At 32.9% G+C, this 27,975-nt stretch overlaps 1 protein-coding gene across 1 annotated transcript; it reads left to right on the top strand.

The window, feature by feature from the left end:
* The first annotated feature begins 113 nt into the window (after positions 1–113).
* On the top strand, positions 114–24,945 carry LOC144448562 (choline/ethanolaminephosphotransferase 1-like). The gene is made up of 8 exons (XM_078138838.1): positions 114–425; positions 9,039–9,186; positions 11,127–11,268; positions 12,497–12,581; positions 12,921–13,052; positions 13,835–13,993; positions 17,600–17,725; positions 18,949–24,945. Exons 1-8 carry the CDS (start codon positions 198–200, stop codon positions 19,123–19,125), a joined length of 1,197 nt encoding a protein of 398 aa, XP_077994964.1. The 5' UTR covers positions 114–197; the 3' UTR covers positions 19,126–24,945.
* Positions 24,946–27,975: the final 3,030 nt, after the last annotated feature.

Below are 27,975 nucleotides of genomic sequence, written 5' to 3'. Positions count from 1 at the left end.
GTTTATGTGAATGAGATATTACTTATTTGTGCTAGGGCGTCAATGAGACGTGTCACCTGATTGGAGGTCACACGACCCCAGTGCGAACAATTGTCTTTTCCGATCACAGAGTGCTCTTTCTAGAGTTTTCGAGGGGTACATCATAGATCAAACGAAGTTCATCTTAGAATAATTTGAGGCAGCTGATAAAGGACAAAATGGCAACTGAAGTTTTAAGCGCGGTGCAACTCAAGCGATTGTCCGAACACAAATACAGCTCACAAGGCACGTCGATCTTGGAACCCACCATGCAGATATTTTGGCGATGGCTTGTTGAAAAAGTACCGGAATCGATCGCACCGAACACTATCACATCCATCGGATTACTCATAAACATAGCTACGTCGCTAGTATTGTATATGTACTGCCCAACAGCAACGGAAGAGGTGAGGTTTATTTGTTTTGACAGTAAACATATGCAGATAAGTTATTTGTTGTCCTTTCTCCTTTCTCCACATGTAACAATGGCTGGTCAGTAACAACATTGAGATTACGTCTCCGATCGAGCGGCCCCCTTGAGTATCATCACGTATATGCAAATAACACAGCTGATCGCCGTTGATCAACACCAACCAATTTAGTTCCTTCGATCGTTGCCAACCTTTAGAGTTCAGGTTTATGACCACACTTGTTCATTTTTTTTTAAAATATGGACGAAACAATAATAACATTAACAATCAACATTATCATCATCATATTTCCGTGAGCTATCATACACAATAATATGACTGTCATACAGATTGATTATTGTAAAATGTAATCTCCAGTGACCTTTAGTAGAAAATGACACAACTGCGTAAACGTAAATATAAAAGGCTTTGAAATTGAATATGAACTATATATTTCTAGACCAATATTAAATGAGGCCCCATATATGCAAATAATATGTAAATTATTCTAAATCTGATTCATGTACATACTACAATGTACTATATGACTTGAAGTGTTACATAACTCACACAAACTGTTGGCAACATAATACCTGCTTCTCATCAATATAAAGAAACAGGGTGAACCTAGACAGCTAGTAATATTATTGATTTTTGCACAGTCACACACATATACTTTAACATTGATTTTATGTCTGAACTACTACTGATCAGTGGTATTTGCAAAATTACACACTAACAATTTTTAATTGAAATACATGTTTATTGCATCCTTTTGGGATCAGGGGCTCACTTTTAGAATGTAAGGAACAGCATTGCCAGTAAAAACAACATACGTATGACAAAAATTTAGAGTAATCAGGTACAAAAACAACAAAAATATAAACTTGGGAAGAAAAACCAGTTCTTGAAATGTTGTTAGTCATTTGACAGATCTAATCTAAAATTGATAGGGTAATCTTGATGATAGGAATGTATATATTTATATACATATGTCATGTATATACATGTTCTCTCCAGCAAGACACTTATATTCATATATATATATATATATATATATATATATATATATATATATATATATATATATATATATATATATATATATATATATATATATATACTCAGCATATATATGTCTATACTGGAGCAAACTGTTCAATACATATACTGTACATATATATACATATACATGTAGAGCAGTATAACTACTACTAGTAGTAGTAGTAGTAATAGTTATATATATATATATATATATATATATATATATATATATATATATATATATATTATATTATTATTTAAAGTGGACAAATGGAGGAGAATTTGGTATTTTTATTTTGGATTTTTAATTTACAATACAATTTTATCATGACTTCCTATTTTAAAAATCAATGTGAAACAAAAGTGACTAGGTGTGTGTTTGTAACTCAATACATGGCAAAAAGCTAAAAAAAAAAAATGTGTAAAAGGTCTAGGGTTTGTTATTATACGTAGGATAAGAAATATTTTTCACATTTATTAATCTTTTGTAGTTTATTGAGTTACAAGCAAGGACTTGTCATACACATGTTGAATTTCTAGTCACAATCATCTAGTCAATTACCTTTATTTATTCTGATTATGTGAAGGTATTTTCTATTTTTAGCATGAAGATCTTTCCTATATCATGTATTGACCTATATGATTAGAAAATAATTTCAACCCATGTTATAGGGATTTTTTTCCATTAAAAAGTTACTCATTTGGGCAGCACCTACCATTCTGTGGGAGAAACCCCTCCCCCTTCCTGCAGATACTATTAACTGTTACATAATAAATCTAGTCAACTACTGAAATCTCAGTGTCAAATATTACATAATTAGTATTATACCATGCAGGTCAGGCTCAACAAATATATGGAATATACAGTATACTCTGGTCATTCTACATGTATATTATGACAATATGTGTCTACGTCATTCATTCTGTTGTGGTCGAAATATGAGTCAAATGCTTAAAATGCCATTACTTTCCTTGAAATTTAAAAAATATTACTGGCGATGGTACATATAATTATATTATTCCCCAATATTTTTCTTCATTCAGCCAGAAAATACTCATGACCTAAGGGTTGTTACTACTTGTTTAGCGACTCGTAGTGACCAAAGGCCCTTATAGGTCACTCATTATTTCCTTGGCTGAATGAAGAAAAATATTGGGGAATAATATCTGATTATTGTAGAAATTAATTGGGGGGGGGGGGGTATATATTTGTTTGTATACAATCTGAGATAGCACAAATAAGAGAACCTAGAATGGAATCCCTGGCCTTTGAAATCACTAACAATTAATGTAACTGTAGATAACTTGTAAATTCACAGTAGTCAATATCTACATACTAAATCTGTTTATAATCTTATATGTTGAATAAGGCTAGATTTCATTCTTTGCCTCTATTTCCTTAATTTTATTGTCAGTCAGTTATTATACATTGCTGTCCAATATATCATATGATCCAAGTGTCAATGAACTATTTCTTTACCTGGATTGATTGAAGGTGTCTATGACGTACATAAAACATATCATTCATATCATTATCAACCATTGATGATATCACTTCAATGTTACCATGGCAACAATTGTCAGTATAGATAACCTTTAGGGCAGCATACCTTGTATCTTTGAGAAAAGATACACTTTGACAGTTTGATTGATTGCGGTATCATCTTCTAAATTAGTAAACCATGGAATGTCAATGGTCGGTACAATGATTTGTTCTCTCATCTATAATATGTCAACAGTACGGTTACTTGTGTGTCTCAGATTCATTGTTATAAAAACCAAAAAGACATCAGCAAGAGGTTATAATACTACATTATGTGTAGCACTACTGAACAACAGAATTCATAGGTTGGGCTATTGACATGATATTTAGTGCTTGTCTATTTGTTGTGCGAAGGACTTAAAGTAAAAATGTTTACGGATTGCTGTGAAACTTATTGCTCATGTACATGTAACTGTGGGTATCTTGTTGGGAAGTTGTTCAAATCAAAATGATTGCACCACAAGTGTGTGATTTAAGTCAAAAAATTCGATTTTGGTAAAAAATATTTGATCTCAAAACCTAATGCTCCAACTAAGAATATGACTCGTTGGATGTACAGTTGTATAACTTTCAGAAATACAATGTACAAACTATCAGTTATGGGTCATATATAAAAAATGTTACTGATTAGATGTCCATGTACAATGTAAATGTATATTATAATACATGTGTGTATTTATACACTGCCTTTAGCTGAAAACAGGGCCTCAGTAACTTACAGACTGACAGTCACTTAGGTCTATACTATAGCTAGCAGCTGTATACTATTGATAGATTGGTTTATTTTTGTGCAACATGTACAAGAGGGTTATGGCTTACTAGATTGTAGATGTTTTAGCTGAACCATAATTTTCACTGGATATGTGTCTTAAATGTGTTCAGGTGTAACATGTTATGAAAACCTCTGTGGTGGAGTTCTTATATTATAACCACACAATTATATTAAAGAAATGCTGATTACAGAAGAATGTAGTGTAGTTCCTGACGACCATGATCCTACACTATGTAATCTCCACACATTGTCTAGTCAATGTCGTTACTCTCGCACATAATTCTGTGCTCCCCCTACAGCGTTTATATAAACGTGATGACGTCGCGTCTCCATGTGTGTGTAGTTTCAACAGACTGGCGGTGGAGTTCGGTTGGACATTTGCATATCATATCAGTACTAGAAAGGTCAACAACGTTTGACTTTTGATTTCCCACAATGCATCGTCAAGAAACAAAATAACGGTCGCTTGTACAAAGAGTTTTTCAGAAGAAATAGCAATCTCGATACATCAGTGCATTCAAGAAATTCCAGGTATTTCATCATTATGTGAAGAAGGTGTAACATGAACGACAACTTGTTATTGCGTGTTAAAGTCCGACGATAGTCAAAACAGCTGCACCAAATGAGTAGTAATAAGCAATGATGACAACCTATCAATTTGTGATGGCTTTCTACTGATGTGCGCCATTTGCACTTCACCCAGCATGGGGTTTAACTTAACCGCATTAAACTCATAGAGTAATGATATTGACGAGACGTAATGTGTAACATAGCATAAAATGTGAACACGGTCTACAGGAATTAAATTAAAATGAATGGAGCTTTTCAGAAATATTAGAGGGAGGTACTATATTACATGTTTGAACAATTGTATATTTAGTGTTTTACCATATTGTTTATTAAAGTCAAAATAATTACAAAACATGTGCTCTATACAAAATGAAGCAAGTATGGTTATAGTTTGAGTATTTCATTAGTACATACGTGTACATTTCACATTCACATCTTAGGAACAAAAGTTTGAGGGGTTTCAAACTCAGAACAATTATAAACATATGCGCAGTACAGAATATAGAATGGACTTCATTCATACATGGAATTAATACAGGGTACAGGGTACATGTATTAAACCTTATTGCATGTACAGTGTATGAACAATTGTGCAAAGTCTTTTACTGTAAGTCAAAATAATTATAATTGTATGTTGAATACTATACAATGTACAAATGTACATGTAAATGGGGCTGATTTAGAAATATTTTCAGTGTCTACTCTATGTACATAGTACATTACACTGCTACCTGTTAATTATGAACAATAGTTTGAGGTGAATTAAAGTCAATTGATAATTAAAAAACTTTAAATGGTGAAAGCAGCATGGAGCTTGTTCATATTTACATTTTGTATCTATCTATCTATCTATCTATCTAATCTATCTATCTATCTATCTATCTATCTATCTATCTATCTATCTATCTATCTATCTATCTATCTATCTATCTATCTATCTATCTATATATATATATATATATATATATATATATATATATATATATATATATATATATATATATATATATATATATATATATATATATATATATATATATATATATATATATATATATATATATATATATATATATATATATATATATATAGGAAGTCAGTGGTAAGATTTGTCCGTAGTACAGTGCTCGATACGTCTGCACGCAGAGCGGAGTATACGTTGAGGGTAGAAGAAAATCAAGTCGGGTTTTTCGTCTCTACAAGCCTGTTTTGTGAGTAAATCACTCGTCAGGAGATGTTGATGTTGATGTACATCAACATCTCCTGACGAGTGATTTACTCACGAAACAGGCTTGTAGAGACGAAAAACCCGACTTGATTTTCTTCTACCCTCAACATATATATATATATATATATATATATATATATATATATATATATATATATATATATATATATATATATATATATATATATATATATATATATATATATATATATATATATATACATGTATGTATGTATATATATATATATATATATATATATAAACTATTACGCTCTGCCACTGCGGTATAGAGCACTGTCTTAGCAGATTGATACTCACCGAGTTATATATATACAAATGTATATATATATATATATATATATATATATATATATATATATATATATATATATATATATATATTATTTATTACAGGTACATGTATTATGTATTACGCCTAGAGTGCAAATTGTGTGAAGTCTTTTATATTTCAGTGAAAATAATTATAAACGTGTACTGAATTCAAAGTTGGTCTGGTTTTGAAATATTCTGAATGTTCACTTATCAACATAGAGATAAATGTAGATAATTTAGTGAATAATTAAAATCCCAGTACAATGTACATGTAGCTCCAATGCCAACTATTTACTGTTATTAATTATTTGATGAGTTGTTAATCATGTGTTAATATGTTTTTAAGTATGTATCATGTGTAAACAAATAAACAGAGGCTGTTTCCTAATGGACACTAACCAAGTATACAAAGCCCAAACAACACTGTTTTTTTAAGGGTGGTAAGCAGGTAAAATCTACCTGAGTTACCCTGTCATTTTACCAGGGTTTCCCACCAGTGTTTTTGTTAAGGGCAGTAAGCAGGTAAAATCTACCTGAGTTCCTCGGTCATTTTACCAGGGTTTCCCCACCAAAATTATGGTACAGTGCATTGGAAACTACTGTATGCCAGTTTTACCACACTCCCCCCTTTTTGCAGTGTTTCAAAAACACTGCAGCAAATATGCAAGTGAACAAGTACATGTGAATTAGCAAATGATATATCTATTAAGTTGACAAATAAATATTAATAACCTCATAAACTCATATTAATTAAATTAACAGAAAATAGTAAAAAACTGTAGCTATTAATAATTTAGGGTTAAAATAGTATATATTATTTTATTGGATTAATTATTCTATAATGATGTAATTAACAACAAGATTGTTGACAATTGGATGTCATTCACACATTCCGAAAAAAACACCAAATAAATTCATTAATAATTGTTCACTAATTCTTGGTACCTGCAACAGCATTTCACCTCATGCTAGAGGGTCAAAATAGAACACAGAGGTCGACTTATTCTCAGGTGTATCCATGTATAGTAATATGTGTAGCACATGGAACGGAAGTTTCTGTGTCAATCAAGAAATAAAATGTGTTATTTTCACAACACAACTTAAGTCTAGGTGGCACAATTCTGTTTCAGGTACTGAGAATTGAAATTGCATTTAGGCAACAAATACATGTAGGGGAAAATTACAACTTTTAAATTTATTGGGTTATTTTTATCGGAGAAATTGTTCTACATGTACAAATGTACCAGAAGATTACATACATTATAATTTACAAATATAAGTACATCATAAGCCACTAGACTCTCGAAACTGTTCATTTTCATATTAAATTTGACGTATTAGACCTGACATGTTTTGCGCCATAGTTTGATGTTTATTCCAGACCTACCACTACCAGTACATGTAGTGAACCGGGAAGGGGGGGGGGGGGGGGGGGGGGGGGAGACGACCTTGCTTTGGCATAAAGCTACCAGTGTTTTTCCACATTGTTCTAAATAAAATTATTTATTATAACTTTGACCACATTGTACATTGTATGTTGATTATTAATTTCATAAAGTATTTCATTTGAAATGCCATCTGTACATACTGCAAATATTCACAGTACTCTGTAATACATTGGCTGACCTATATCTTTCACAAACCAAAATAAACAGCTGGCATTAAAACATGACTCGACATTAACAAATTACCCTGCAATTCTTCCCATTCTCAAAAATACAGTAATATTATATTAACATTTCATATTATGCTATTCTCCTTATTAAAATAGAGTACAATGTACATGTGTCCCCTAACCTAACCTAATCAAAATTATGTTATGATAGCCAGACAAATAAAATATGATGAAATTAGTAATCCAGCCACGGATGTAAGATATTATCATCAGGGATAAGTCATCATGATATTTATATTGACAGAAATGAAATTGATTCAACCTCAAGGCTAGCACATTGTTCTGTATTCAAGTACATGTACAGTATGTTCATACATACATACATACATACATACATACATACACACAGACAGACAGACAGACAGACAGACAGACAGACAGACAATGATATGCATGCATACATACATACACGAATGCATGCATGCATGCATGCATGCATACAAGCATGCATACATACATACATACATACATACATACATACATACATACATACATACATACATGCATACATACATACATACATACATACATACATACATACATACATACATACATCAGGGGTGCAAAAATCATTTCTGTGAACTGGTGGTCCCTGGACTAATGCCTTAAAAAACCCAGTGGTCCTGCTGAAAGAATTAATGTCCCAGGTCCTTCTAATGTGAAACATTAAATCTTACCTATGAATCTGTTTATTCAGACGACTTTTTAACATAGTTATTAAGATTCTGGTCCGACAGACCAGACAAGGTAAACGTTGTGTGGTCCGCCCAAAAAAATTGTGAGTCCTGAACCCAGGACCAGTGGATTTGTTCACCCCTGCATACATACATACATACATACATACATACATACATACAATAACATACATACATACATACATACATAAATACACACATACTCTACTACATACATTTCAAGTAAGCAATCCTCTTTATATAAATTATAAAATACTTGTTTATCTCCTATCGTCTACTGCATCAATCATGCATCAGCTGCTTCAGACTCAGAGATTACAGCAGACACTGAGAGATAAGATAGGATGTCTGCTTTGATTATCATTTAGCTATTTCAGTGTTTGTGATATATATTTATCACCGAGTCTGATTGTGCCATTGTGCAGAAACACAATCCTTTGAGATGACTACTTTGTACATTTTTGACCAAGTTGAGGGATTTTATGTATACAACCTCATACATGTACATTTTTGTAGATTTAAAATGACATGTAATAAATAGACCAAGTCTTCTGCAATCAAAGACATCACATAGCCCCCAAACACAACATGTACATTTTGTATTGTGCCATTAACTGATGTCATGAAGTATGAAATAACATATGCATCGATTCTATTGACTGGAATATTGCTTTACAATCAAGAAACAAGAAAATGGTAAATGACAACTTTGTGACTCATCCTAGTTTCATTATTTTTACTCTTTTCTAGGCGCCATGTTGGGTGTATTTAATTTGTGCTATTGGGTTGTTTGCATATCAAGCACTGGATGCCATAGATGGTAAACAAGCAAGAAGAACCAATACCAGTTCACCACTTGGAGAACTATTTGATCATGGATGTGATTCTATATCTACAGGTATTTGATTTGTTTAATTTGAATATTGTAACTAGTGCACCTGGTGGTGGATTGTGTGGGTTGAATATTGTTATTTTCCTACCAGTTATGACTTTTTTTCATTTTGTACACCTGGTGATTATTTGTTCAATTTATTGGTCCTTTTGCTCCTGTTGTATTTTTTTCAATTTGAATATTATAACTTTCATACCTGGCGAATATTATCAGAGTAAAAATTTTGATTAACTCATGTAATTTATATTTGAATAAAATGAATGACAAGAATTCTGAATAGAGACACATTTTGTTTGCATAGCAAGATACATAACAAAAAATTGCCAAAATACTTAAAATAAGCAACTTCTAAGTACTTACTAAGAATACTAGATATAAAATACAACACCTAAAATAAATTTACAATGTATTTTGATTGTAGTTGTAATTTTAGTCAACAGCTGTCTCTCATCTATATTAATGCCAGAATTTATTTTAATAATATACAATTTACTTTTGGTTAGAATTTAGATCCTTAAGCTTAAAACACATACATGTATGTATGCCATTTCTTGACTTCATTTTTTCAGTCAAGGCAACGGAAAATGCCAGCTCTCAAAATTGAAAATCATGTCTCGTTTCGGAGTAAAATATTATGTTTGACGTGAGAAATTAGTCACATAATCTGAAAGGGATAGGGTCTGTAACTTGTCAGTATTTTTTGTCATTTTTGTTTCCGAATAAAAGGTTACTTACATTTTATCCTTCACTATCACTTGTCTGAAAAACTAGCAGCCATTGGCAAAACTACTACTGTATAAATTGCTGTGTAACACTGTAGTCTAATAATTTAATAATAATATATAAGAATAAAATGACATTATTTTATTCATATTGTCTGAGAATACAGCACCACAGCAGTTAATATGGTGAGAGTTTTGACAATGGTAACTAGTCAGTAAACTTGTGAGAATGAAGGGTAAAATATAAGTAACCATTTATTTGGAAACAAAAATGATGAAACATACCTACAACTTACAAGTTGCAGATCCTATCCCTATAACTGCATGACCTTTCTCACTTAATCACTCTGGAGTAATAATAGACGACCAAAATGATAAGAATGTAGAATAGTGGACTAACTTTACAAAAGATTATATTTGTAGCAAAGCTAGGGAGTTGGAATTGGGATTAGGTTACTTTTTGGTTTGTAATAATAGGATTAGACTCCCTAAGCTGATACACATTTTGTATACATTATATTTTACATATAACATAGATATGTCATACATTTGTATTTCGGTTATCAGAGAGATAACAAAATTCAGAGTTTGGCCACTAGGGGTGCTGTTTGTAAGTTGTTTGGGGGCCAGAAGTGATGGCCAGAATACATGTAGTTGAGTAATATAGCATAAAAGGATAGCAGACTGAGACAAAGATCCCACTTATTTTGTGTATGGTTCTTCTTGTACTGTTGTACTGTATTAGTGACTACCAGTATACAAATCCTACCTAACCAATACAGTACTGTAAATGTCTTTTGGTGTTCTTTTACATGCAGATATTGTACATATGTAATGGTTCCTTGCATTGTCACATTTGTATATGATTAGTGACCATTACCAAGTTTAACGATAAGACATTACAATATAGTTACTTTGGAATGGTAGATTGGAAATTACAATTTGATCTGTCTACTACAGACCTTGATCACTACATCCATAACATATCAAAATGTCACATTCATTTCCAATTTACCGTTCCAAAGTAACTATGTTTTAGTGACCTATCGATTCTTGGCACAATGAACAATATAGTCTCCAACACTTCTCTCTACTTCATTTAATCTACCAAGTGAATTCATCCTACATAAAGCTCATTCATTTGATCTAATATTCTTAAGCAGCTTCAATCTCCATGAATATTTTTGGTAATTTACATGTAGTTTGTACTTTCATATCATACAGTATTTGTAAGTATAGCAACTGGCTGTGCAATGCAACTTGGTACCCATCCTGGATGGTTTATTTACATGTGTTGTATTGGAATAATTCTCTTCTACTGTGCACACTGGCAGGCTTACGTATCAGGGACATTACGATTCGGAAAGTAAGTCATTTACATGCAGATATTATAAAATTATCAGGTTCATTTTCTACATAATGTACACATTCATTTTCTTTTGTTTCAAACTGGCCTAATATGTATGCCACTTTTCAGTTTGAACTATTTTGAATAGTTTTTGGTTGCTCCATAATATATCACAATTAGTCCATGAACAATACCATCTGAATGTTCCCCAAAAACTTACAAATGTTATTAGCAGTTTTCTGACTTGTTACATGTACATGGTGTATGTCTACACTGAATTGTTTTGTAATTGACATAGTATCTGTTGCTTTAATATAAGCACATATAAATACATGTTTTTGTATAATTATTGAGCATACATTTTTGAAGTGGTAAAAGTGACATTTTCGGATTGCATAACTGTACAACTAATTGGTTGATGTTAATATAAAATGAGAACAATTCAACAAAGTTAATGAAGCTGAAGTCTAGAGGTTATCCAGGGCTTTGAAGCACTTCTCATTACTAGCTCAAAAATGAGGTGCTGAGATGAAATTTCAAATTTAACGGAAGCCACTCAAACAGTCATTAACGACATGCCTTTGTTAATAAATCACAGAATTCTGCCCAATAAGAAATGAGTGTTAGTTACATAATCTCTAGTCTAGTTCCTACACAGTATCATTATGATTGACACCTTCACTCACAGGATAGTCAAAGTCGTTACTTTAGAAGTCCTTTAGAACAAGTTGGTTGTGAACAAATGAATGATACCATGTAATCCAGGTGTGAACAAATCATTTTGTGAACTGGTGGTCCCCGGACCAGTGGTCCTGCTGAAAGAATTAGTGGTCCCAGGTCCCACTAATGTAAAACATTAAATCTTACCTATCAATCTGTATATTCAGATGACTTTTTAACATAGTTATTAACAGTAAGGTACTGGTCCAACGGACCAGACAAGGTAAAATTTGTGTGGTCCACCCAAAAAATAGCTAGGCCCGGACCCAGGACCAGTGGATTTGTTCACCCCTGCCTTATGAAGAGAACACGAATGTGATGACCAGGGATTTAACCATAACACTTTAAGGCATACAGGGTGAAGCGAGATCTGGAGATTTGAGCCCTGAATAGACTCTAGTCTAGAGGACCAAGAGTTAATGTTTAAGTATTATGATAAAAATGTACTATGATAAGGAAAAAACAAGAATAAAAGTGATAACCTAATTGTCTGAAATTTCATCTATTTTATTTTATTTTTTTTCAGATTTGATGTAACAGAAGCACAGTTTATCATAATATTTATCTACATGTTATCAGCTGTCACAGGACCCTGGTTTTGGTCACTCTCGGTAAAGGATATATTTTCTGTACCAGCACAAACCGGGACTAATACATCTTTGCATGCTTTCTGGGTACATGTACTTTTTTAGTGCTCTGTAAAATGTGAAAGAAAATATCTTATTTAAAGCACATACTAACAATGCTAAGTGAGTTTTGTTAAGCTAATTAACTTTTTTGTTGTATTATTTAAAATTAATATGCTTTTATATCACTTTAATTTATAACATTCACAAAATTAATTTGTCTTTCTGTGAAAAAAAGTAACGCTGACAAAAAGAAACTTTCCAATTTCAAAATACAAAAGTAATGTTTTTATCATCGTGACATTTTATCCTTGTTTATTACAGATCCCTATTTTAGGTATTGAATTCAAACAGATGATGGTTGTATTTTCTACTATGGCAGCTATTGCAGCAGGTGCCGCATATTTTAGTGTCATTTTCACTGGCGGAATTGGAAAAAATGGATCCACAGTTGCTGTGAGTATAAGAAAGTCTTTGAAAGAATTATCAGTTGATTGTAAATCACTAACCCTGTTTTAAACAGGCATTTATTTATTTCTGTTATGTATACTCATTACTGTGGTATCTGAATAAACATGTTAATAATATGCACAAGCCAAGTTATTGTCTTTGAACAGATAATATGGATTATATACCTTCTGGTCATCCTGTATCATAACAACCCATGTCTATATCACTGGATCATATACCGGTAAAGTGCATGAAATAAATCAAAAAGTTTCAAATTACCATTCTTATTTTGCGATATTTTATAAATTATGCACAGTAGGTATAATTATATTCCCAAAATTTGCTTTAATTAAGCCATTAAATGCTAATGACCTAATGGTTTGTAACTATATGAGTCTATCCAGTCATAATGACAAGGCCCCCTAGGTCACTCATATTTACTCTGGCTGAACAAAGGAAAATATAGAGAATAACATGTAATTATACCATGCACCCAATATTTAGAATATACAAACACAGAAATTACATGGAACCCAAGAATTTGACACTACTCACCTAGGGACTTGTAGTGACAAGGCCCCTTAGATCACTCATATTTTCCTTGGGGAAAGAGCTGTTATTTAAAGAAATGGGTTTGAGGTTTAAAAGGGCTGTTGTTAAGAAGAATGCTCCACATTACCATACATGTGTACAGACCAAAATTATGGCGATGAAACCTGACGAAATATGTAATCTTCTTTTCAATTGTAATTTTCAAGTAACATTCATTCTTTTGTTCTTTTTTATAGGGAACCAGTGTAATTGCACCTGGATTTCACATAGGAACTGTTATGTTATTAGAAATCATGATAATGTTAAAATCACCAAGTCATGTTTATGAAAATCACCCTTGTTTATACATTTTAACTTTTGGAATGGTGGCGGCTAAGGTCACAAACAAGTTAGTGGTAAGTATGTCAATATGAAAGCGAACACACACACATATCATAAGGGACCGGACAGAATTTACGGCAGGGGGTGGGCCTGGGGAGAAATTATCTCTGACTTGGTTTTTTTCCTGGCCCCCCCATCCACTGTGACCAAAATTTCACAGCCCCCCCTTTCAAAAGTATGAAAATTTCATGGCCCCCCCCCCAAAAAAAAAAAGAGAAAAAAAGTGCACAATATCCTGCCCCCTACAATAACTAAAAGAGTACAATTTTTTTGTTACTGTAGCACAACTGTAATATTTCTTTTGGTACTACTATTATGTTACTATTTCAGCCCAAACAACTTAGTAGTTGTAGAGGAAGTTTTTTAGAAAACAAAAAAAAACAAAAACATTTTGACTATACATGTAATCATACACATGTGGTATAATCTTGTTTATTTCCCAACTAGACACCATAAGTAGTCATCACTTAATACCAAGGCATTTGATGTGGTGGTTTTAACTGTCATTCACTGATACATACACAGAAACACAGACACAGAGTAAACACACATTCACATGCGTGATTTGTGAAAAACTGTAGTCTGGACATTTGTGGGGAGTATCTAAGGACATCACATCACCTACATAGTGTATTCAAATATCTATTTATACTCATAACACAATAACTATCTAATGTCAAACATTTGTGATGTCATGAAGTGCTAGCAAACTAAGGATTTTATGCACACTGAGGTCTGACAAATATAGCTTTCACTTTCCTACACCAAATGCATTACCAATACACATGTAAATGTAAGACATTTGTGACTTCATGAAAGTGCAAAGAAATTCAGAATGTTGTGGAATACTTAGATGTAATCAATATGCTTTCAGTTCCAAAACCATACATATTTAAACCTATAGTGTCAGGCATTTGTGTCTTCATGATGGGAACAGCAAATTCAGAATTGTATTCAATACACTGTACAGTGATCAGATGAGTATTACTCACAGTTTTCTAAACCATTCACATTAAGCTTGAAGTACAGTGTCAATGATGAATAGCCTTTGCAATACAATCCCTTTATTCATAATCTTGAATTTATATAAAGGCAAGTTTCCATGATCCAGCCAGTCTACCTGATCTAGTTTGAACAATAAGGGAACCATCCTTTTTGATGGCTAGACTCATTTTATTCGCTGTCACTCTCACTGTCACTGTCACTAGTACTTGATGTATCGGTGTCACTATCACTACGAATTTCTTCTAAAACAATATCTCCTTCTTCACTGTCACACAGTTCCTCTTCACTTTCATCACCTGTGTTCTTTTCAATCACTGACTTCTGTTGCTCTCTTGAAGTTCTTCTTAACACATCACATGTAACAGCTTTCAACATGTCATCCTTCCTACCATGTATGTTTAGTTGCTGATATTTCAAGTACTTGTCTAATTCAGCAACCTGAAGAGAGCGTAACTTTCCATGCACAACTAAGTCAAGCCAATTATAGTCCTGGTACGGCTTGATTTTCTTCTCCTTTTTCTGACTTAACCTTGTACGCATTCTCATTTCTTGAACATTCTTTAGGTTTTACAGGTGTTGAACATATGCTTCAATATGTTTGCAATCAACATAAAATAATTTTGAAAATTCTTCCACCTATTATTTGGTTGTCAATTCACCCCTTCTGAATTTCCTTGTGATATTTGACCTGGGTTGCCAGTCATCTGCCTCTCTCTGCTTTCCTTCACTGTCAACAGTTGGACACTTATGAACTGGAAGATAGTGCATTGGACTGTCCGGGTCTGGTACAGGTTGAGGAATTCTTACCATCTCTGGTCCCAACCATGTATATTGACTAGAGTATTCATATACCTCTCCATTGCTTTAGTGCAAAGTCACTGATGAAAAAACACTCAACATCATGCAGACATCTAAATGCTTTACAATATTTAGTACAGATAGATGCATTTGATGATGCTGAGGAGGGAAATAGTTTAATTTCACTGGTTTTAGATAGAAAGAAAGACAAGTCTTGCCTCACATCTTCAGACTCTAGTGAGTCTGAGAGTGAAACTCAAGAATAGTGTCAAGGAAAGAAATAAAACACCTATCTAAATTAATCTGGCCAGACGTTTTTGTATTTACATTTTTCACCAAAAGGTCACTTTTTAATCACATAAATTACAGGTCCTATGCTAGTATATTACCATATATATATATAATTATGTATCCTTGATGGTAATTACACACTGAACCTATTTCCACAGTGCTAAAATGTATGTATGTATGTATGTATGTATGTATACATATGTGTGTGTGTAAGTGTGTGTGTGTGTGTGAACAACTTGGAGTATATAAGAGTAATTCAGGGTGTATCAAATTAATCTTGAGTAGTGTTTTTATGCTTCACTAAATAGGTACATACAAACGTACACACTTCCATTTTAATACATAAATGAAAGTGTAGACATTCAATATTAAAGGCGATATCAAGTGCTATCTCATGCAATGTTAAATTTTAATTTATTGCTAAATTTTAACATATTAATTTTTTTCAATGACAAAATATTTCGCGGCCCCCCCTTTCAAACCATGAGAATTTTCATGGCCCCCCCTTCAAGCCTCTCATTTTTTTCATGGCCCCCCCAATTTCTCCCCAGCCCCCCCCCCCCCCTGCCGTAAATTCTGTCCGGTCCCTAAATGCATATTAGCCCAGACAGGTACTGTCTAGTCTGGATGCCAACATGGTCTCTAACTGAACCACATCTGGTCAAAGTCTCTCAGTTAGCCCAAAAAGTTGTTCATCCAATCAGTAAACCCCAATAGTTACAGTGACGTAAACAATGTATAAGTAGTATCCTGAGCTGATAAATATACCATATTTGGACATTACATAACTGCCCCAATGAACACCTAACTTTATGAGGGACTCTTTGTACATGTACAGTGTATATGCTTTTATGCATTTGTGTGTGTGTGTGTGTGTGTGTGTGTGTGTGTGTGTGTGTGTGTGTGTGTGCACATGTTTTCATTTGTTCAAATTGTTACTGGATACGGAAATGGTCTATAGTATTCGTATAGGATTCCTATAGGACTGATCTTTCCTATAGGACTGTCCTAAAAGATTCCTTTACAGGACTATCTTAATTCCTATAGGAATCGTAAAGTATTCCTTTAAGAAAGGGGCCAAAATACTATTATATAAGATCTTATAGGAATAATATATATAATTATATATTTATATATATATATATATATATATATATATATATATATATATATATATATATAATATTATATATATATATATATATATATATATATATATATATATATATATATATATATATATATATATATATATATATATATATATATATATATATATATATATATATATGCCTGTCTGCTTTGGCAATCTTGTCATACTTTATTTAATCAGATATTTTATTCAGGTAAAAGTACAGGGATGGGCTTAAAGATGGACAGGTTCTAATACAAACACCTCAGTCTAGAGGACTAGCACATAGAATTCTATATTTCAAGCTATTTAAAGAGAATGATGTTTTCTACCTGTGTTTTTGACAGTAATATGTTAATTTTAATTATAACACTCATTTGCATTAAATCTCCAGGTGGCACATATGACTAAAAGTGAAATGAGTTATCTGGATACAGCAATGATTGGTCCAGGATTGCTATTTTTTAATCAATATTTTGACACGCCAATTAGTGAATACTATTTGTTGTGGATAGCGTTGGTAAGTATTGCATGTGGCTTCCCATATTAAAATGAGAAATGAAGATGAATAAGCTGCCACTTGAGATACACTCCAAATCAAATACACTGTCATGCTGTGAGTGTAATGACATCAATGTCCATTGATGAATATTGTCAACATGTCTCAATAATTAGATGTTATTCCCCTATGTTTGTCTTCATTCAGCTAAGGAAAATACGTGTGACCTAGGGGGCCTTTGTCACTACTCGTCTAGTTACTCATAGTGACAATCCTTACGTCATGAGCATTTTCCGGATGAATATAGAAAAATATTGGAGAATAATTATAACATAATTATACCAGTGCCAGTAATATCATAGAAAAACCGGGGGGGGGGGGGGGGGGGGGGGGGGGGGGGAATAATGGCAATTGTGAATGTTTTAAGTCATATTTCAAACTCAGCATAACCTGTAACATAGACACGCGTTGTAATGACATAGAATGACCACAGAATATATTCCATATTTTTTGTTTAAATGACGCATGCATGGTATAATAGTTTTAGTATGTGTCTGTGTTAGTATCAAGATAGTTATATACTAGTGGTGTGTATGCTGTGTCTGGTGCCCACATCCATCAACCAACCCCCTTACAAGCAAAAATTGCTGAAGGACACAGTGTGTTTTATAGCCTGTTGTCATGGTGCAAGGCATTGTACTCAATTTGCTAATATTTCCATGACTTATTATAAATTTGTAAACAGTGCACGTTTGAAAATGAAACAAAAACAGGATAGGCAAATTGTGAATAAATGGGACTTTCTTTATTAGCAAAATATTACTTCCAAAATTCTGAGAGTATGAATTAGGCGACATCATATGTTTCAATTAGGTGACATGATATGTTTATATCTCACATAATGTTTCTCATTACAGTTTACACATCAAACAAAATACAGACCCACATAGCACGCATAAATATAAAATTATGTATTTTTCTCACTGTGAATACAATTTCACATCACTGCCAAGTGAGGCAAGGAAGATTCAAAGACAAAAATGTGTAGTGATGTTCACAGTGAGATGAAATGTAACAATTTATTTGTGCACACACTACGGTTTCAGTATTTTGTTTGTGTATTTCGTAATAAAATGTGTGAGATGTAAAAAACAAACACAGTTTCATCTGATTGAAATGCTATACTCTCTTAAGTTTGGTAGTAACATATGAGAACCTGACATGAATTTTCTTTTTTTACACAGGTCATCTCAACACTTGATTTGATGAGATATGGTACTTTGGTATGCCAACAAATTTGCAATCATTTAGGAATCTTCTGTTTTGACATCACTAAAACTAACACTAACACTGCAGATAATAAAATCAGAACAAGGTCGCAAACAGCAAAGCAAAGAGCCTCAGTAGCAAGCAAACAGTAAGATTTTTTTTTTTAAAGTATAAAATGTAGACTAAAAAGAGTTTTTTATGAGAGGAAAGATTTTTAGAAATGTAATCACTTGACATTTTGTCAAATCGTCAGGATCGGTAGTGCACACAGATATTTTGTCTAATGTTTAATGTGGCCATATGGATGAGAATTATATATTTTACTTTTTTTTATTCATAATTCAATTTTATCATGGCTTTCTAATTGTAAAATCAATGTGAAACAACAAAAAGATGAAGATCAAGTCTGTGTTTGTAACTCAATACATTGCAAAAAGCTAAACAAATGTGTAAAAAGTTTGTTATTGTACGAACAATAACAAACATTTTACACAGTCATTTATTAATCTTTTGTCATGTATTGAGTTGCAAACAAAGACTTGGTATAGGTTGTTTCACTTTGTTTTTGCAAGTAGGACGCCATGATGAAATTGTTTTATAAATTAAAAAACCAAAATGAGTACCCAATCCTCATCCATATGGCCACTTTAACAGAACAGTTTAACAATTCAAAAATGTTCTTTCCGTTTCGATAGAAGTAGTACTGACATGTCAAATAGCTTGTGTTAGCTGATAGCTTGGTTGCCACAGTAGTAAATTTTACCATGACAAATAAGTGATTACTAGTTGAAGAAATGGCGTAATCATTTTATCTGTTTTAAAAGTGACCATATAGATGAGGATTGGGTATTTATTTTTGTATATTTAATTTCTAAAACTATTTTCTTATGGCTTCCTATTGAAAAATCAATGTGAAACAACCTATGCCAAGTCCTTGTTTATATCTGAAAACATTGCAACCGATAAATAAATGTGTAAAATGTTTGTTATTGTTATGTGCAATAACAAACTTTTTACCACATTTGCTAGCTTTTTTTCAATATATTTGGTTTCAAACACACACTTTGTCAATGTTGTTTCACATTGATTTTTCAAGTAGAAAGCCATGGCGACTTGTTTTGTAAATTAAAAATCCAAAATAAATACCCAATCCTCATCCATATGGCCACTTTAAAGGCCCAGTTCAGACTAGGATTGAAATATACAGAAGAAAACAGTGATTCCTTGTAATCCTTTAGCTCCATTGATAAGATAACATGAATGCAATGACCCGGTGTTGAAACATGGCCCTTTAAGATAAAATGTACTTCAGACCAATTTCCTTGAATTCTCTCCAACCTTCACCATATGAAAACCTGTTTCTTGGTTCACTGTCACGATTTCATGGAAATCTGAAAATCATATTTCTTAAATTCTCTCCAAGCTTCACCATATGAAAACCTGTTTCTTGGTTCACTGTCACGATTTCATGGAAATCTGAAAATCATATTTCTTAAATTCTCTCCAAGCTTCACCATATGAAAACCTGTTTCTTGGTTCACTGTCACGATTTCATGGAAATCTGAAAATCATATTTCTTAAATTCTCTCCAAGCTTCACCATATGAAAACCTGTTTCTTGGTTCACTGTCACGATTTCATGGAAATCTGAAAATCACATTTCTTAAATTCTCTCCAAGCTTCACCATATGAAAACCTGTTTCTTGGTTCACTGTCACGATTTCATGGAAATCTGAAAATCATATTTCTTAAATTCTCACCAAGCTTCACCATATGAAAACCTGTTTCTTGGGTCACTGTCAAGATTTCATGGAAATCTACAATTACGACATTAGCTCATTTATAAGTCACTATATCCTAGTTCCAAGTTTGAGTTCAGTTAATTGCAAGTGATGGTTAAGTATACATCAGTTAGTAGAATACTGTGAGTACCTTTTAATATGCTGAAAAAAATTACATTCCAAAAAGATGGAAACTAAGCGAATGTTTTTAAAAATAAAACTGTGTATACATGCACTGTCAAAAGTCAGTGTATGATCTATGACATCGCAATCATCTTCTGGCTTTTTAAAAAAAAAGTTTCTTATTACATGTAGTAGGGCTTACCTCGAAATTTTTTATACGATAAAAAATTATGTAATCGGATTGTTCACAAGTTATATCTTAATACCAAATTTGAGTTCAGTTAATTGTAAGTCACTTAGATGGGTTATTATTGTACGATAAGCAGAATACTGTAAGTACCTTTCAAATAATTATACAACAAACATTACATCCTAATAATGTATATACTCAGCTCGTGCCCCTTTAAGTAGCAATTGCTCGACATAATGCAGTGTGTTTTAAGTACATGTATTTTCCACAATGTAAGGATATTTCCAAATGAACGAAGCCACCAATAACTGCACGGTTACCTTCTCTGTCGCTGCATACAGATTAACATGTATAATTGATTCATTTAACATCTGTTGCCAAAAGATAAAGATGTAGAGAAAAGAAACGAAAGACTTCCTCATTCATAGGTATAGTTTAATAGAATTTTATGATAAATTTATAATGTAAAAAAAACATGAAGTCCTAGATACTAGTAGTTGGGAAAAAATAATGCGTAATTATCGATGGGGAACTAAGCAGATTTTATCAAAAATGTTTTAACTTGAAAATTGAGTTTTACAACAACGTCATCAAAATCATGTTTTGCTATTTTAGTGATTGGGTGCACATGTTGCAACAACTCGGTGAGAATTTGAAGAAATTGTCATGTTCAAATTTTTAGTCACATTCAAATATTTTTGTATGTTTTACTATTAAAAGTGCATTGAAGTTATATGAGCGAATATTCCCTTGGGAAGCATTGTTAAACTCGAAACCCTGTCAGCCAGCCATTTTTAATTCTCACATATTGATGTCGATGGTTTATTTGCTTAGCATTTGCAACCGTTAACACTGAAATATAGCAATTTATGTATATGTCAAATTTATTGATAACTTTCATGTCAAGTACATACTCTTTCAGTTGCTTCAATCATACCAGGGCTGCATATAGCACTACCCTTGCTCAATCATGTCTCTGGGCTTTTTTTCATTCTTTATTTGAAGACAATTTTTATTAAACACAGTCGTCGTGTTCTTTTGTGTGAGATTACAACCAGTTAGGTGAACACTAAGCACATCGCTGTTAATATTAACTCTAGTGACCATATGTCAGGTCAATAACATCTGAATGCTGGTGACTGAAACCAGTCCCTATGACTGGGGGGGGGGGGGGGGGATGACAACATTTTCCTTCACAAAATTTGAAATGAATAACAAATTCAATACATTTGAAGATATATAATATGAAAAAAAAAAAAAAAAATGTCTACCCCACCTATTCTAAAATTGAGCGTAATCAGATCTAGAACCACGCAATTAGTTTTGTTAGGCCCAATGAACACAAGACTGGTTAGAGTTAATGATAGCATCATAAAACCACACAGGGTCATGTATTTGCCTTTCAGTATTTTGTGGTATTTATCTTTGCATTGACAATTTACTTCCTTTGCACTGCTTACATCATTTACAGACTGATTACATTGAGGGGTTGATTATTAAAAGTAATTGAAACAGTATACTTTTAGGCTTGATATGGATTCATAAAATGATAGTGGTAAATCATGATAGTGGTAAATCATGCAAATGTTCTACTTCAGTGTTACCGGTTGTAATCATGCAAATGTTCAACTTCAATGTTACCAGTTGTAATCATGCAAATGTTCTACTTCAATGTTACCAGTTGTAATCATGCAAATGTTTTACTTCAGTGTTACCAGTTGTAATCATGCATATGTTCTACTTCAGTGTTATCGGTTGTAATCATGCAAATGTTCAACTTCAATGTTACCAGTTGTAATCATGCATATGTTCTACTTCAGTGTTATCGGTTGTAATCATGCAAATGTTCAACTTCAATGTTACTGGTTGTAATCATGCAAATGTTCTACTTCAGTGTTACTGGTTGTAATCATGCAAATGTTCTACTTCATTGTTACCGGTTGTAATCATGCAAATGTTCAGTGTTACCGGTTATAATCATGTAAATGTTCTACTTCAGTGTTAGCGGTTGTAATCATGCAAATGTTCTACTTCAGTGTTACCAGTTGTAATCATGCAAATGTTCAACTTCAATGTTACCGGTTGTAATCATGCAAATGTTCTACTTCAATGTTACCGGTCGTAATCATGTATAGACAGACATAAATCATAGCATTGCCATGTCAAATTTTATTGATAGAAGAAGTTGATGTGAATACAATTTTCAGAATGGGATGAATTATTATGAAATTTTGTGGTGATATATATATTTAATGAAAATTTATTGTGGTATTGGGAATGTTTCTTTGGTGAGTTATGATCATGGCTTGCTTATATTGTGTGTTTATTATTAACACAAGTAAAGTGATTGACATTGGGGTTGTTTTTTCTAACTTGTGTTTTTTATCAATAGGGAACTTGCAAACCTGCCATGTTGAATGTTGCATCATGGGAAATGTGATAATAAATACTGATCAATTAGTATTGTAAACAATGTTGATACATTGTTTGTAACCACAATAATCAATTCATAGTTACCCTGACCATTGTGGGAGGTGTTTTTTTTTGTCAGTAGCTGCAGATTAAGTATTACGGTAACCACAGATAATCCCATAGTCCTTTGCATCTGAGCATGCTCAGTTTGGATTGCAAGTTCCCTATTGTGACCATTTTAGTGATTTATTTGACAAGACTTTTTTATTGGATAATACTCTTAATCAGCCATGGGGTATGAGCTTATTTACGTATTTGGAAAAAAAGTTTGAATGTCTCCCTCAGACTTAGTAAAATGTTGTTCCTTGTTTACTGATAAGATTTTGTAATGTGAGACACTGAGGTGTGCTCGAGTCAATCAAACAACTGCTTTTAAATTTTCACCATCATATGACTTAGAATCGTAGGCATTGGATTCAGTAGACAAAAAATTTAAATGAGTCATTCCGACTTATGTACCTGTAAGTTAAGCATATACTGGTAATCATGTGTGTAACTAAAGAATCTGAAGAATTGCCATTTTAATGGTGCATTGTGGGAAATTTGGTATCATTTCATTGTTAAAAATTGAATTATTCATTGATGTAAGTAATTGTTATGTTTGTATGGAACCACAGATAATCTCGTCTTGATTACTTGGACCCTTGCAAGAAGACTATCCTTCCAATCTCCCCAGATTAGGTATTTCTCAAACTATAGATAACACCATAGTTTCGATTGGCTGTTACATTTCTTAGCATCTGACAAGCTGAGTTTGGATTGGCTCTTACACTCCAGAGATTTGCATATTTGGCTAATGAGCCATTCGGTTTTCCACAAGTAATACAATCTATTTAGGTAACGAACAACAAAAAAATCCAAATTCCAAAAGTTTATAACATTTTAAACCTGAGTAATAGTTTAGGCACCAAGAGAAAGAAAATGTATCGACAAAAATAATATTCCAAGAGCACTATATATTCATCTTTCAAGTAATTTCTTTTATGTGTGAATTATTTTATGAAATGTGAAATTTTACAAATATAATGTGAGTACAAAGGATGTGTGTATTGGTTGCCAGTATAATTGTTAACTATATTATGTATTTTTAGAGCTGTGAAGGGGTGGGTGATTTTATCAGCATATTTTTTATCAGCATATAAAATATAATTTTTAAACAGTCACACTCTAAACTTTGATCATTTTAAAATGAAGTTCGACAAGCATCAGTTTTATAAATGTTAGGTGCCGTCAATTAAATCCTTTTTTTTGCCATTTGCGTGCAGATGGGATTCTCTGTAGATTTAGTAAAACGCAAATCTTGTCTCGCTCAAAATGCCATATTTTATTCTATGATTCGTCGCATCAGTGCAGAAAGTTCGTATATGCTATGCAGTTGTCCGGGGGGGGGGGGGGGGGGGGGGGGGGTACTCCCATAGAAAGGGTATATACGTATGTACTGCAGTTTTGACACCCCCCCCCTTTTTTTTTTGACTCATGTAGACTTTTGAGTCTTGATTTTTAAAGCATTATGTAGAGGTATGACCCACCTCTTTGAATGCAAGTACGACTTTTGACCCCCATATTTTTAACAAGGTTGCTTCCATGGGTAGTTTTCAGTCATCTTTATCTGACTGAAGCATGCATGTGTCACATGAAAGTGTATCATTTGAACCCTGTTTCTGGCTAAAATGTAGACTTTTGACCCTACTTTTTGAATTTTAGTAGAGTTTTGGGTTGTAACTTTGGTCCACCAGGGTATATATGTACTCATTACCCATCGAAATACCCCCCCCCCCCCCCTCCGTGCAATTGTATAGGCAGATACAACCTTACTGCACTGGCGCAACAAAATGTAAATAGTCAAAACATACAGATATCTTTAGGATAAATTAGACATATCTCTAAATAATTGTTTAAGATGACTAAACTGTGGATTTTGATATTTATATTTCACCAGAGTGGTACATCTGGGTGCCAACAGAAAGTTAATTTTATATGACATACTAGCATTGTGTTCTTTCTCTGTGTTTGATTTTTTCGCTCTCTGTCTGGTACAATTCGGTGAAATTTAAGGATGGCAAACAAAGATTTAATCGAGGGAGCCTTATAACATATTTTAGTGTTTTAACTAATACAGTTCTCAGATAAGTGATGTTTGGAATGAACACAGTTTTAACATGGATGCCAATTGTATTGCAGTTTACGAATAACTTAATATATATATACATGTTAAAAGAACTCTGTGAGTTCCTAAAAATTCAAATCATTGAAAAAGAAGGGATATATTAATTATTTGAAGTGACCCAGCATGCTTTCTTTGAAATTAGAATCTTCAGGAAGATTATTTCCAACATACAATGCATACAACTGCAATACTTAGTCATTCTGGTGATTACAGTCAGTCAAAATGTTACTACTGAACAGCACCCTCCAGTGGCCAAACTGTATAAATCGTTTGTCTTTTTAATAACTGGTCTATGGTGTATCTGAAGAAGTCATGGCAGATTAGCAAAGCCCTACAACACAGCACAAGAAAAACAACCCAATTTTCTAGCCTACTTTGAGTGCCTAGTGTCTGCTTGAACACCGCTTAGATTGATTCTTCTGCCTATTTCAAATTTAAGATTTTAACTAATGGCTATTTACGCTATTTCAACTGACTTTGCAACTGTAACAGTATATGTAACCCCGTCCATGCAGAGTTTGCTATGATAATGATAAGATGATAGTCAGCAAGAAATGCCATATTGGAGTGGGGATGCCATCACACATCAGCCAACCCTTTCAAAACTGTTGAGAGTAAAGCAAAATGATTATGTATTACAGTGTAATATGATAGCTTCTTTCAGCCATGTCATCCTCTGTATTTTGTATTTTCTTGTGTTGGTTTGCCATCTGTTGACAAATATCCATATGCATGTATCTAGTTGATGGAATTCCAGTACATTTCAAAAGTTTTACTTTTAAAGTATTTGGTTAGTCAAGGGTTGCACTCCATAGATTGACAATGACTAGAAATAAATTCTTGATCTTTTATTGAATATTGTCACCCAAGCAATGTTGTCGTGACCATACTTAATGGTAAAAAGGGTAGATTCTCATTTCTATGAACTTTGATTTCTTCATTATCATCTGTAGCACTAGCGAGGATCTTCACAGGTTCATTTCGAGTATGCTCTCTCAACTCATGCTTAGCCATAATCCCAATGATTCTGTATTCAGACGTAAAATTTGGTTATGATTACACATAGCAACAACTCAACTCATTCAGATAATTGACAAGTCATAGTGTGACATCCTACCGTTATGTGACGACGTCAGTAACTTAACGGTTCCCTTTGTGATGGGTGTAGCTGGTCCGCTTAGGTTACCTCATTAATATTCATGTTAAAATGGGGATGGTACCAGCATCATCTAGCACAGCTGGTAGATTTAAAATCGTGTGAGAATTTGTTCCAGTTTCCTGGTTGACACTTCTTTGGTTAATTATTTAATTCAAATGGCTAAGCATAACTGGGAGTCTGAGACAATAAAGTTGAAAGCAAGCAGCGAAGATCGTAAGCTACATGTAGTGTTACACACCCGTTAGTAATTACAGCATGTTTCAAGTAACTGTTCACTATTTCTGATTGATACAATCATGTAGAAACCAATATGAAACTACACATTCTATACTGTAAGATAACATGATCACAGTTTCTTGCTACATTTAATCTGAATAAAATAAACCATTTAAACATACTGCAACTAGACACAGCCATGTGGGCACCAATGTTTTGATGTCTGTATTCAATGTCTGTATGGCATGACAGATTAGTTCATTTCTTTTAGATAAAATGTAGCAAGAAACGGAATTCACTCAAGCAACTATTGGTTTCTGCATGGCTGTTTCCAACAGAGAGTAAACAGTAACATGCAGTGCATTGTATGAACAAAGGGCAAACTAATTAATGATAATTCTGTTCTTCATTGTAAATTGGAAGATGGGCTTTACAATAATTTAAGGTGATTAGGTTTTACCTTTCCTTGCTTGTCAAAAAATCCACTTTTGTATTCACATGATAGATACTACACATCTTTTAACACAAAGCCTTGTTTATACAAGTCATTCCATACATTATCAATGCAATTTTTATTTCCATGGTAACAGTAAATTTCTTGTCCTGTGATTTAGATACATACTCATGTGATCAATATTTTAGTCAGTTTTATGTTTGAATGTAAATTTTATTTTGATGATCAGTGGTTGATGAATGTCAATGTAACGTGATGTTGCCATAGTAACAAATGTTTGTTTCAGGTACTCGAGCAGACCATGACAATTGTCTACACTTGTGTGTAGTGTATAATGTACACAAAATATGTATTGTATCAATATTGTCAATAATTAGCTTGTCTGTAACATCAATAAAACATTTGAATTATCTAACATATTTTATTGTCATTGTGTATATT

The sequence above is a fragment of the Glandiceps talaboti genome, chromosome 17 (assembly GCF_964340395.1).
Source record: "Glandiceps talaboti chromosome 17, keGlaTala1.1, whole genome shotgun sequence".
In the NCBI taxonomy this organism is placed as follows: Eukaryota; Metazoa; Hemichordata; class Enteropneusta; family Spengelidae; genus Glandiceps; species Glandiceps talaboti.
Note: the sequence above shows the minus strand (reverse complement) of the source record. Positions and strands in the feature narration are given on the sequence as shown.

Excerpts from the sequence above, each read along its gene's own strand:
- LOC144448562 (XM_078138838.1), top strand. The coding sequence starts at position 198 with ATGGCAACTGAAGTTTTAAGCGCGGTGCAACTCAAGCGATTGTCCGAA. Across the intron at positions 13,994-17,599 it reads AGGTCACAAACAAGTTAGTG|GTGGCACATATGACTAAAAG; the intron begins GTAAGTATGTCA and ends TTAAATCTCCAG. Across the intron at positions 17,726-18,948 it reads ATTTGTTGTGGATAGCGTTG|GTCATCTCAACACTTGATTT; the intron begins GTAAGTATTGCA and ends TTTTTTACACAG.